The 12773-nt window shown below is 35.8% G+C and overlaps 1 protein-coding gene across 3 annotated transcripts in view; it reads right to left on the bottom strand.

Moving 5' to 3' along the window:
• Positions 1-12773, bottom strand: part of fsip1 (fibrous sheath interacting protein 1) — a 40489-nt gene that overhangs the window by 2430 nt on the left and 25286 nt on the right. Inside the window, exons 10-11 of one of the 3 annotated variants that reach the window (XM_046855179.1) lie at positions 8767-8892; positions 6102-8164 (exon numbers count right to left, since the gene is read on the bottom strand). In XM_046855179.1, coding sequence (XP_046711135.1) covers positions 8099-8164; positions 8767-8892 — 192 coding nt within the window. In that variant the 3' untranslated portion in view covers positions 6102-8098. Of the gene's footprint in view, positions 1-6101; positions 8178-8766; positions 8893-12773 lie in introns of those variants that run through there. The other 2 variants (XM_046855180.1, XM_046855178.1) reach the window with 2 other exon arrangements.

Raw genomic sequence — 12773 nt, 5'->3', positions numbered from 1 at the left:
TCAGGATTTTACACTGACTTTCTGCTGCTGGAATCTTATGTTGGCCTGGGGAAAACATGCCTTGGATCAGGGATTTATGTGCTTGAACAAGCTCAAACTTAAAACAGTTGCACAAACTCCTGGTCCACCTCTGCAAGCTGTACAGGAATTGCATGGGCATGTTAAATACTAGACACTGGTGTAAATATTCTAGATCACAGCTTATAACAAAGTTTTGTGCTTTCAGTGGGTGCCCATTTCTCCAGACATAATATTGGACTGTACAATAAAAACAACCATAGTTAGAAGTAAGTATGGGCAATTTTAAATTATAGCATAATCAGATAAATACTTTTTCTTTAAAAAGTATTCTGCTAAAAGATTAGGTTTTGATGTTTGATGTATTTACCTTGTTAAACACTTTGCATAATAAAAGGAAAACATTACTATGATACATAATTTATATATATATATATATATATATATACATTTTACTGAGGTACTGCCAGCAACCTCAGCTGGACTATCAATGCTACCTTTAATAAACATTGCCTTTAATAAATACTAAGTGCTCTATTCTAAATCCAGATATAAGAACCTATGTTTAAATCATATTTAAAGTCATGTTTTGTGAATTTAAACACAGAGCTTTAATTGAAACACTATTCTGGACAAAAAGCATGGGCTTTTATCTGGGGCATTAATCAAAGCCATCTTTTCATTCTATGCCTGCTTCAGTTTCCACTCTAAAAAGGCAGAGTTTATCTTCTACGTTGTGAAAAAACTGTTATGAAACAGAATGCTGGCACTTCAAAGGAGCTTACCACCTGCATGTTTAATTGCAATTTTGAGGGAGAAGGGAAACGTGGCAGTACTTAGGAATTAATCTAAAGCTGATGCATGGTGTTGCATATTCCTACCACCAGGCTCCACACCTTCCTAAAGTCAAATATGTATATATGCTATGAATTTAAATGTAATGTGCAAATTCTAAATTTATATAGATTTTACAACACCGTGATGATCTCAAGCGAAGGTAAGAAAGCCAGTAGTTACTCAATGACCAAATATCTTTAACTTTTGTGGTTTGTTCAGATGATTTTTTTCAAAACTAAGCTGTGGTGCCATATTCTTTTTGGAAATCATGTGCTGTTTCCTAACCATTGTTCAATAAAAACATACTTGTTCAGTCTCTTATGATTATGTGCATCAGATGAACATCAACTTTTTATATTTTCACAGAGACCTGTAGACCACATTATGTAGCTCTTGGGTTTTTCTTTATAACTCTAGAAATTAAATAACCTGACCTTGTACAAAACATGCTTAGACTTGAATAAAGGCATATATTCTTTTTCCCATGACTGAATACTCTAGTCAGATCAAACAAACAAAAATCCCAGCTTGTTATGAAATACTAATATGGCCAAGAAATCTTCCCTATCAATTTCATTTGAATCTTATGACTACTTTTATGGCAAAATGCATTATATGAGTACATTTAAAGTGGCTATATGCACTTGAGGCATCTTAAATAAAAAGGGGTAATACATATTATACAAAATACGTATTACATAATTCATCTTTCCAATCACTTTATATGCACTACTTTAGATGACACAAGACAGTTTCACCCTTTATAACTTTATGTTTCTGCATTAGTAAATGTAGCCTGGTGAGCAGATTACATTGTTGTAGTCAATTCTTGTTATTGCTTCTTCAGTGAATTTGGTATCTTAGAAATAGACTGCATAGCAAATCACATCATCAGGGAGAACATCAAAGGCGTCTGTTTGCCTCCTGTACAGAACATCATTGTGCAGCCCCAGTAAAGCCAGCAGTCCATCTCCCACCCCACCAGTAAATTCTTTGTTCCTATGCCATTTGAAAAAAAAAAACTAAAGTATCCAAACCAGGTTGAGATTCCATAACAGCTTATTTACACAGGTTGTTAGGACCATCAATAACATACTGCCTCTCTGTTAAATACCATATTACACTTTGCCCTTCAAACATATATTCACATCATATATAATTCATTTGGTACCTGGGCCTTCAGTGGTGACTTACACGACTTAATCCATCTCTTAATACCACCACAATCATGTTGCAATTATAGAAACAATCAATACTATACAAAAACGCAATATGAGGGTGAATACCATTTTACTAAAGCAAGCTCCAAACCTCTACAATACAACTGCAACTGTGCCACCTACATCATCTGGAGCAGTTCAGAATTGGTATTTGTCTAATAAACTTTCTTTCGGCTTCTCCCGTTAGGGGTCGCCACAGCGGATCCTAATATTTGTCTAATAACATGACAAAAACATAAATAATAAAACACAAACTACTCAGCAGAGATGCAAACTTATAATTTGCAGCACTCCTCAGAGGCTGTAAGTCTATGTCTAGCAAAAAGTCTAACTCAGATGTATTAATGTGTGCAGACGTGTTTTGCCAGTCGAACTTGGCTGTAACAGTTTCCCTCTGACCAACCAATCAGAGGATGGAAAAATGCTGAAGCTATTCTGGGCCAGCTAGCTGGCCTTTTGAGTCGAATATGAAATCTGATTGGTTAAAGAACCAGAGCTATTTCTTTAGAAGACTGTGGTAAAAAACGCCAGCAGTATTGACTTTAAAGGCCCTGGGCAGATTAGCTTGACATGGCAGCACACACAGGCTGAAATCTGATTGGACAAAAAATCTAACATCCACATACACTTACTGGAAGCAGGGCAGCCAAGAAAAACGATACGAAATGAAGAAAATAAACTGTTGGTAATAAATTAATACAAATTCATGGAACACATACTAGAATTTAGGCTGCAAATGTAGGTCAGTGATTCTGATAGTGTTTAGGCCAGCAGAGAAGGCTTTGCAGGCCCTGACTGCCCACCCACTAGTAGAATGATATATGATTCTCCAGTACAGAGAATAAACTATATGAAAGTAGTGTAATCTCTGTACTGGAGAATCATATATCATTCTACTAGTATATGGATTGAATCAGAGTGACTACATTTTATCCAGTTACTGTATAGTGGCCACTTTTCTACTTTCACTTCTCTACTGTTGCTCCTTTATAACATGAAACTGAGGCAATGGAGGAATCCCCTAACCAGAGCCACTGCCATGCCAGTTATAACCCAGAGGAATGCTGTTGGGACATCACTGACAAACTCAAAGACCTTTACATAAATTTAAATGAGCAGAAAAATATAGATCCTCTAGAGAAGGTTCAAAGATTATCCACAATAACCAATCACACCCACCCAATGACTTCAATCAACCCAACCTAGCAGAACAAGCTGGCTATAGAGGAAAGATTTAATAGCCTGCAAAACATGCTGCAAGTAGGTGTTTGCTGCATTGTGTGCTCCTTGCCATGGAAGGAGGACAGTATCCAATGCAATTTTCATTTTCTTAATTTATGGGTTTGTGCTGGTTTTATTTTTCACGGAATTTATTTAATGCTAACCTTTTTGTAGTCCCTGACCTAGTGAACTAGAATGAGCCTTTTTAAAGACTCCGAAGCACTTTCATAAGTTGCACTAAATAATGGTGTTTATACAAGCTGTAAATGTAAATAAAAAAGAAAAAAATCTTTAAAACTAAAACTTGCTAAACACTGGTAAATATGGCCCTGTCACAACTTTTATGATGTATTTGATAAAATATATTGCAGCTGTCAATTTTAAATTACTTTATATTTTACACATTTCACATATAATTTACACATTTGATGCTTTCTATGTTATATTGTGGCAGAAATATGGGTTTATGAAATTATAAATTATTTCATTCTCTTTTAATTTACATTTTACACAGTGTCCCAAAAAACAATTTGAGACATTGGGTCTAAAATCAAGCATGTAAAATAAAATGTGGCATAAAATAAAGCACAAAACATTCAACTGCCATCATTTTTGTATTCATATAACTTACTTCCAAAAACAAAAATTGTGTTCATGGTTTATTTTTTTTTACTTTAATGTTGAACTTTACAGGATAGATCCAGATAGAAGAAGGCTGATGATGGTTGGCAGGTTTCAGAAAAATATTTTTTATATATATATATAAAACATGTTACCAAATAAATATTTGGTCATTTGTTTATTTTTAGAAATTTCAGGTAACAGGTTTACAGTGTGCACATTATTCATGCACAAAAAAAGTAAAGTTTTAGTTTAAATTATTTTATAATGTTTATTTACATGTACAGCTTATAGCAAACACCATTATGCTGGTAAAAATTACTATTTAGTGCAACTTTAGTGCTTTGGATTCCCTATAGAAATGCTCATTTAAAATTTAGTATTAAATAAAGACCATGGAAAATCTGAAGACCAGTTTCTATAGTTTTAGGAAGGGAATGTTGTACTATTTGTGTCTGACACAGGATTCTACCTGCTCAAAAGTCCTGGGTAATGAGATAAAAAAGGGAACCTTATTCTAAATTGTTCAACAATTTGTAGATGCAGTTTTTTGCAGATTAGTAATCCTCTGCCGATCTTCGCTTTTGAGAGACTCTGCCTCTCAAAGATTTACTTTACCCTCACCTGTTTTAATTTAACCTAATTAGTTGCAAAATGTTTCTCCAGCTTTTTCACTTTAGTAAAACTTGCGTTTCCAGCTTATTGTTGCCCCTCTCCCAACTTTACTGTGATGTGTAGCAGCCATCAAATTCAGAATGACATTATTTTGACCATAAAAATGTATATTTAATCGGTTTAAACATATTATATGTTTTCAATGTTCTACTGTGAATAAAATACAAGTTTATGAGATGAAAATCTTAAACAGCGTCCCAACATTTTTGGAATTAGGGCTGTAATATGGCCTTTTTGAAAGTAGGTTTCTTCTGGCCACTTGCACTAAGGTTCTCAGATTTCAGTCAGTCTGTACACAGGGGATTCATAATGAAATGGGCAGCCATATTATGGAAAGTATTACATCAAGTGATTGCTTTGCATGATCAACAGCCAACAAACATGAGACAATTTTACTAGCCCAAGCTACCACAATTTCCTGATAATGGTCCCATATTCCAGGATGATAATGTCACCTATATACTGTTTAAATAAAGCAAGTGACCTTTAGAACAACAGAATCAAGTCAATGGTAGCCCTACTTTTATTGTAAAGTTGAAATATAATAATATAATATTGATAAATGTTCCTCTTATTGGGATTCATGTTGAAACTAACTTAAATGTCTTTGCTTTGCTTTTAACAAACACCTTTTAAAAAGGTTGCCTCTATTAGATTGTAAAAAAAAAAAAAAAAAAGTCTGACTATATAACCAGCTGAAAAGTACAAAGCTTTTGACTCTCTGTGTGTGATTAGGATTATAAGATAAGGCTAGGCTCTTCTGTAACTAAACTACATTTGCGGCATTTAGCAGACGCCCTTTTCCAGAGCGACGTACAAAAGTGCTTTGAGTCTCTAGTAATGAATAAATCTACACTGGTACACAAGATTACAAACTAAATATAAATATAACCCTTGAATTCTACAAACATGGAAAGTGCTAATTTAAGTTTTTCAGGAAGAGGTAGGTCTTCAGTCGTCGCTTGAAGATAGTCAGGGACTCTGCTGTACCGGCATCTAGGGGAAGTTTATTCCACCACCTTGGTGCCAGAACAGAGAAGAGCCTTGAAGTGTACTTACCACTCATTCTGAGAGAAGGTGGTACCAATCGAGCAGTGCTGGAGGATCTCAGACAGCATGGTGCAGTGCAAGATGTGATGAGGTCACTGACGTAAGATGGTGCTGGTCCATTTTTGGCCTTGTAGGCAAGCATCAGTGTTTTGAATCTGATACGTGCAGCTACTGGAAGCCAGTGAAGGGAGTGCAGCAGTGGGGTGGTGTGGGAGAACTTAGTCGTGCAGTTGCATTTTGGATCATTTGCAGTGGATGAATAGCGTTCAGGGGAAGACCTGCCAGCAGAGAGTTGCAGTAGTCAAGTCTTGAAATGACAAGAGACTGAACAAGCACCTGGGCAGCCTGTATGGACAGAAATGGTCGAATCCTTCGGATGTTATAGAGAAGAAATCGACAAGAACAAGCAACATTAGCGACATGTGGGAAGAAGGACAGTTCATTGTCCATAGTAACCCCAAGGTTACGAGCAGCGGCTGAAGGGGAGAGCAGAGAGTCATGAAGAGTTATTTGGAGATCTTGACCTGGAGATGAATCACCTGGGATGACCAGCAGTTCTGTTTTGCTGGGGTTGAAACTATCAACAATGCTCAGAGAAACTGCCTGGTTGGGGTTGGTGCATATAAACTAAGATTGCTTCCAAGTGAACCAAACTGTGACCTATGCAAATTGAAGAAGCTCACAAGTCTGGTGTAATTTTGTAAAAACACACACACACACACACACACACACACACACACACACACACACACACACACACACACACACACACACACTCATTTGGGATAAACTAATGGGGACATTTATAAATTTATAATGTATATTCTTAATTCATTTCTGTAAACTGCTGTCTGATGATTTCTTTTATTAAAGTACTATACAAATAAAATTAAACCAAAAATTATATTTTCTAATTCATTAACAAACAAATAGGGAATAATAATGCTTTGAAGCCTATAAACATGACACGATTAGAGACCATGTTTAAGGCTGTTTTCCCAAGCATGGCTTTGGACAATAATGCCATTATCTACAATAAGACTTGCCAATACATAAAATTGTCCTTAAAATTCAAGTGTTTTATCATTCAGTAAAGTCTATGTTGAGTCAATCCACAGTTAATATTTGCACACTACAGGTATATCAGAATGTACATGTATAATTTGCAGGAACAACTGAATTAAGTAGGCTTTAAGGCATGTTTAGTTAGAGAAGCTTTGTCTGACTGTTATATAATGCCAGGCTTATTAGAAAGACCTGACTTTTCAGTCCCACTTCTGCAAGGTTCTGTCCCGCTCCCAAAAAAAATTAATGCCCTCTCTTCATAAACTGGGAAGAACAGCAGTTTTCCAACATGAAAGTGACCACACAGACCCTTGCAGCAAACAAGGAGGCGTGGCATCCTTACAAGACACTGGAGCTGGAGCTCAATTGGAGTGGCGGGTCATCACTGTCTTCAAAGCAGGTAAAGCGCATAAAAGGCAGCTGGAAGGACAGTGAGTTTGAGAACCTCGGGCTCCCGATTAATGCCGGCTCTCACCCCCTCTTTCTCTCACTACAGACTACAGACCAAAGATCCGGAAGAGGAATTCCCGCCGGACCCGCGCAACGCCTAGTCAGTGAGGAATGACTCCTCAGCCATGCGGCAGGAAGACCCTGACCCCCAGAGCCAGCCGCCCGACGGGACCTGAGGCATCGGAGCGTGGTGGGAACGCTCCGCTCCTTCTCCCGCTACGGAAACTCCTCACCTCCTTTTCTCACCAGAAACTATTCCCCTTAACCATTATTCCTCTTTTCCTTTACCCTCACTTCTGGTCCCAAATAAAAGACACTTTAAACTCAATTTAAGCTTTCCTGTGTCTGTGTTCAGCCCGAGGCCGAGTGGATTACATTTTGATTTGAAAATCTGGTGTAAATTAGGGCCTTTTCAGCCTACCAGCAGTTCCACTAGTGGTAAAACATGTGTAGACAGTAGAGGGTTCATTTTTGGCTTTATTTAATGAATTGTGCTGCAACTTTATTTTCATTAGGTGCATCTGATACCAACCAAAGTGATGAAGAAGTAGACGCATTTGCACACACAGTGTACACATTTTACAAATAGTGTATGAAGTATCAAGTAGCCATGACAACTGATGTCAATGATCACTACTAACAGATTCATGTAGCATTTTTCAATCATGTCTGCTATGTTGCAAAGACAAGAACAAGAATGACAACAAGCGTGTTCCATTTTGTTCTTGTATACTTATTCGCTAAAATGCCAGTCGGGAGTTCTCTTATTTTTTGTAATTGTTTTGTAATTGTATTGTTATCTCATTTTACATGGTTATGTTTTTATCTCATTTTGTTTATTTCATTTTAGTCTTATTAATGTATCACATTTCACCCCCAGCCATTAGGGTTGCACAAGCCTTAGTGCAGGTCCCAAGCCCGGATAAATGGGAAGGGTTGCGTTAGGAAGGGCATCCAGCGTAAAAACGTGCCAAATCAAACATGCGGATGGTCCGCTGTGGCGACCCCTAATGGGAGAAGCTGAAAGAAAGTAAATGTATCACATTTCACATTCACAGTTTCTGTTTATAATATTACATTCATATTCTGTTTCTGCTGATTATCTTTTTTTTTAAAGAAAGAGGAAAGGTCTCAGCCACCATTAGATCATTAAAAGAGAAAGTATCGTACAGGCTGTATTTGTGCTGTAACCTTGGAAGTGATGGTCTACTTTGTTTCTGTGGGAATAAAGCCTGAAACTTTGACATCACAACCCTGGATTCTGTACTCAGTCTTTTGTTTTTAATTAGAGTATTCTTCCTTTTACTGAATATATTTGTTCTTGTTTGAATTAGCCACGACAACGCCATCCGTCTAGAACCAACAATGTGGAAAAAACTAAAGCTGATCAACGCTCAAAACCCCCCAACATTTTCCGACGGCCGACTGTCAGCTTTGATATTCTTTATCTATATAAGAATAAAACCTATATCCGCATTTTGTCTTACAACTACACTAAGGAAATAAACAATTTAATTACAATTTATCACATGTTAACAGTGCAAGTGTCTGGTGTGGCTCTGTGTGTGTTTCCCCTAGTTTGATGGAAGCAAATCCTCTCTGAACTCACATATGGGTGTTGTCTTTCTGTGTGGAGCTGCAGCTGCTGTTGGATTTCACACAGAACCACCTTCTGTTCTCTCAACTCCTTCATGTCCTGCAGGACCCTCTCGCCCAGTTCTCCAGCGTTTTTGTCCTAAAATCAGAATCTAATATCAGAATTAATCATTATACTGTATGTATATATATATATATATATATATATATATATATATATATATATATATATATATATATATACATACTATAAAGCAGGACCTGCAAGAAATCAAACGAGCACAAAGTTCAAATATATAGCCTATTCATGACATCAGTTAAAATTGTTACATTAATTGACATCAAAGTATTTACTAAGATCAAACAAAAGTTTGAATGAACCGATGTTTTTCCTTTAGTTCATCGTCAGACACTGGTATAAAAGGGTTTAAATCTAGAGTATTTGAGTGGCTACAAGCAGTTTATGCTGTTTCCAAACCCAATGTCTGCCAAGACGAGCAAGTGATTCAACCCACATAATGTAATTAGAATGTAATTGTATACATTTGTTTGTTTGTTTGTTGACAGGTGTTTCTTGGTTGCATCTACAATAAATATTTCTGATGTTTTAAGAACTGGATTTTGCTTGTAAAGTTTAAAAAAAAAAAAAAAAGAAGCTGAGAAAAAAACAATTAGAGCCATTGCATGACACTGTGTACTTGTCACTTGCATACTAACATCCAGACATTGAAGAAGTCAGTCAAGAAATAGCAATGATTGTGAGATCTGTGAAAAACCGGCATTGACATCACTAATAACATCCTTTGGGTGAAGGAATCACAAAATACCACTCGAATAAGACATCCATGTCATAAATATAGAGGCTATATTACAAGATGCAAACCACTTCTGATAAGTAAGTGCTGGAGGCAACGTTTATATTTGAAAAAACAAACAAACAGATGAGCCACAAAAGCTCTGGAACCAAGATGAACTTTTACCAAAGTGATGGAAAGTGATGGATTGCTTAGAATAGGTAGACCTGGAACAGGCTCACTAATCTTTATTGGTGATGTCTTTATATGGTAGCAACAGAATGAATTCGGATTCAGTTAAATTGGAAGGAACTTTATCATGCAGCATGACAATGGCCCAAAACACACTGTACAAACCTAACAAAGGACACGGTCCAGAAAAAAGGACAGTTTTATACTTGTCGTGTCAATTATCAGACAGTAACAAAACCAACATGCATTTGGGTTTGGATTGCAATTAATATAAACATTTCTGTCGTAATTGCTTCAGACCACTATTGCCACAAACAGTTTTTGCAGGGGAGAAAAACTGTGAAAACAACAACTGAAAGAAGCTGGAATACAATGTTGTAAAAACATCACAGTAGAAGAATGCAATAGGTTACCAGTTACATGCAGTTAATGCCAGGTAAGTGATATGCAACCAAAATATTAATATCAAGTAAAGTGTTACTTACTGGGGCTGTTATGTATTGGGCTACTAATATGCTGTTTTACAAAGTAAAAAAAAAATCCAAAATGATTAAGTAAACAATGAAACCCTAACCCATTCTCTTTATATAGCTGGCTGTAATGTAATGTTTCTTATTCAACACCCATATTTAAAGAGGCCTTGTGGCAATTTATTGTCTCATAAAGCAAGGGTAAGATGTCTAAATTTAAACCTTAACCTAAAATTTACAAGAATCCTGTGTAATATATGCTTTATAAAAATTTTCCCATGTACAAAGAGGCCATGCCAACATAAACATTCAAGATTACTTTATAAAAATAATTTAAATAAATTTACTTGAAGCTGCTTTTACAAAACACATTCTTAATATATTAGTTCCTGTTGTAATGCTTTAGCATTCTGTAATCCTTTAAAATAAAGGTGTTTAAAGTTTAAATATGTTAAACCCTTTAACGCTTTTAAAAATAGTTCAGAACTTAGTGTTTCTTAAAAAATCGGAAAAGAAGACCTTTTCCGATTATAATATCCTATAGTAAATTCTAGTAACTTGTATTAAATTCAAACCTGTTATAGCCTTGTTCTAGTGGCAGATCATTTTGGTCATTAATAAACATAATACATTTTAAGGCCTAAAATTATCAATACAAAAGAAAAACTTTCAAGAATTGAATAAAAAATCTTATATTAGGCTTATTGCAGTTTTATAGTAGGAATACTAGCTGAGGCTGTTACAGCTTCTTTCCACTAAAAAATTTAAAGTGAATTACATTAGGCACTTCTTCTAGCACTCAAGTTATCAAGTTCAAATGGCTCTCTCATGAAAAGCAAAACCAGGCAGAACACAGTATGTATTGATCAGAATATTGTGAACTTAAATATGGAACCAGCATATAGCAAATTTTGGATCAAAAAGCAACCTTTGATTGCTTATTTCTAGCTTTTCAATGTTTCCATTGTATTGTCTCAGTTTTACTTACATTTTGGCTAAAGATATTAAAAAAGAATAACAGAGATCAGATTTATATTTGATTGCACGCCTAACTGCATGACCCAGATTCCAAAATGGGGTGTATAATGTACTCCAAACAACTATCTAACCGCAAGTGTTTTACTTTGTTTTACTGCTTACACATGTGCTGTAAGAGACAAATAAATTAAAATAAGAGCACTTCAAAGTAACTTCCTGTTGCTTTTCCCCAAGCATAACAGGCAGTGCATTCTAGACAGTGTCTGATATTGCATGATGTTAGGAGGAGATAACACATTGTTAACATCTTTGCAAATCTGCATCTCAGCTGACATGTGTTAGATCATGATTCTAGCCACTAATGTTAGCACTAGGTGTTAATACATATGTTACAAATGCGGCACAGTATACATGTTTGTTGCACAACAATTTCTAATATTTTATAATTTAACACAACAAATAAATATCTAAAAGATTCAAAGACTCAAAGAAGTGCATCTACCGATGATTGTAGTAAATTGAATTATTATTTAAAAAGGATAATCAAAACTGTCACTAATAATACTAAAACATCAAATCAAAACATCAAAACATTTACTAGCTACAAATATTATGCTCTGTGAGGAGGAACTATTTATCAAATATAACATTTCAGTGTGTTCTTTACTGCAAACACCATAAGATGCATTTTAGAAGACCTTCTAGAAGACTTCTAGATATTATGCAACAAAATAATTATAATATTAGATGTTTTGTACAAAACAATGTGAAGCTATGGATATTGTGGTCATTAAAGCAGTAACAGTGTGAAAAACTGTTGTTTGAACTTTATAGCAAAGAACTATGGAGTGCCATGTGCCCCCACAATCAGACTATGTAAACTGAGCTCTGGAAGTTTGGCATAGCTCTAACAAAAACAGAGGCAGAATGAGTCATATAGTCTGCCCCTCCACTTCTGGGCTTTCACTTACTGCCACGTGGAAGGAGGATCTCACCCAAAACTCTTCTACATACAATCCTTTCCAGTGGCTATACTAAAGCTGTGGAATCCAGCATTGATATCCTATACAAAACTTCAACACTAACTGCAACAGAAAGGAAACACTACATACAGCTGATGACACAAACTTAGGTTGATATATAAACAGTCAAATTTAAACAGTTTATTGTAGTTTATACAAGCTACTACTTGTAAGCAAATGTCTGTGTGTGTGTGTGTGTGTGTGTGTGTGTGTGTGTGTGTGTGTGTGTGTGTGTGTGTGTAACAAGAGGTGTCCTATTTAAGTATTTCTACCTCATACCGACTGTTATAGATCCACTATGACCCTGACCAGGATAAAATGGTTACTGAAAATGCTGGGAAGTATTGTAGAAATTAACAGCTAAAGGGTTTCCTCACAATAAATAAATAAACAGTGCTCACAAATCTCAATCACAGATGGTACTGTGATGGCCAAATATTACTGGAGTATTAGAATATCAGCTTGGGCATTGTAACTGCTTTTGGAGATTGAGGTTAGTCTGGATAAGCACATCTTTTTAACAGATCAAAACCAGAGGGATAGCAAAAACAAAAACCCAAAAAC

This window comes from Silurus meridionalis, chromosome 8 (assembly GCF_014805685.1).
Source record: "Silurus meridionalis isolate SWU-2019-XX chromosome 8, ASM1480568v1, whole genome shotgun sequence".
NCBI lineage: Eukaryota > Metazoa > Chordata > Actinopteri > Siluriformes > Siluridae > Silurus > Silurus meridionalis.
This window is presented reverse-complemented; position numbering and strand designations above follow the sequence as displayed.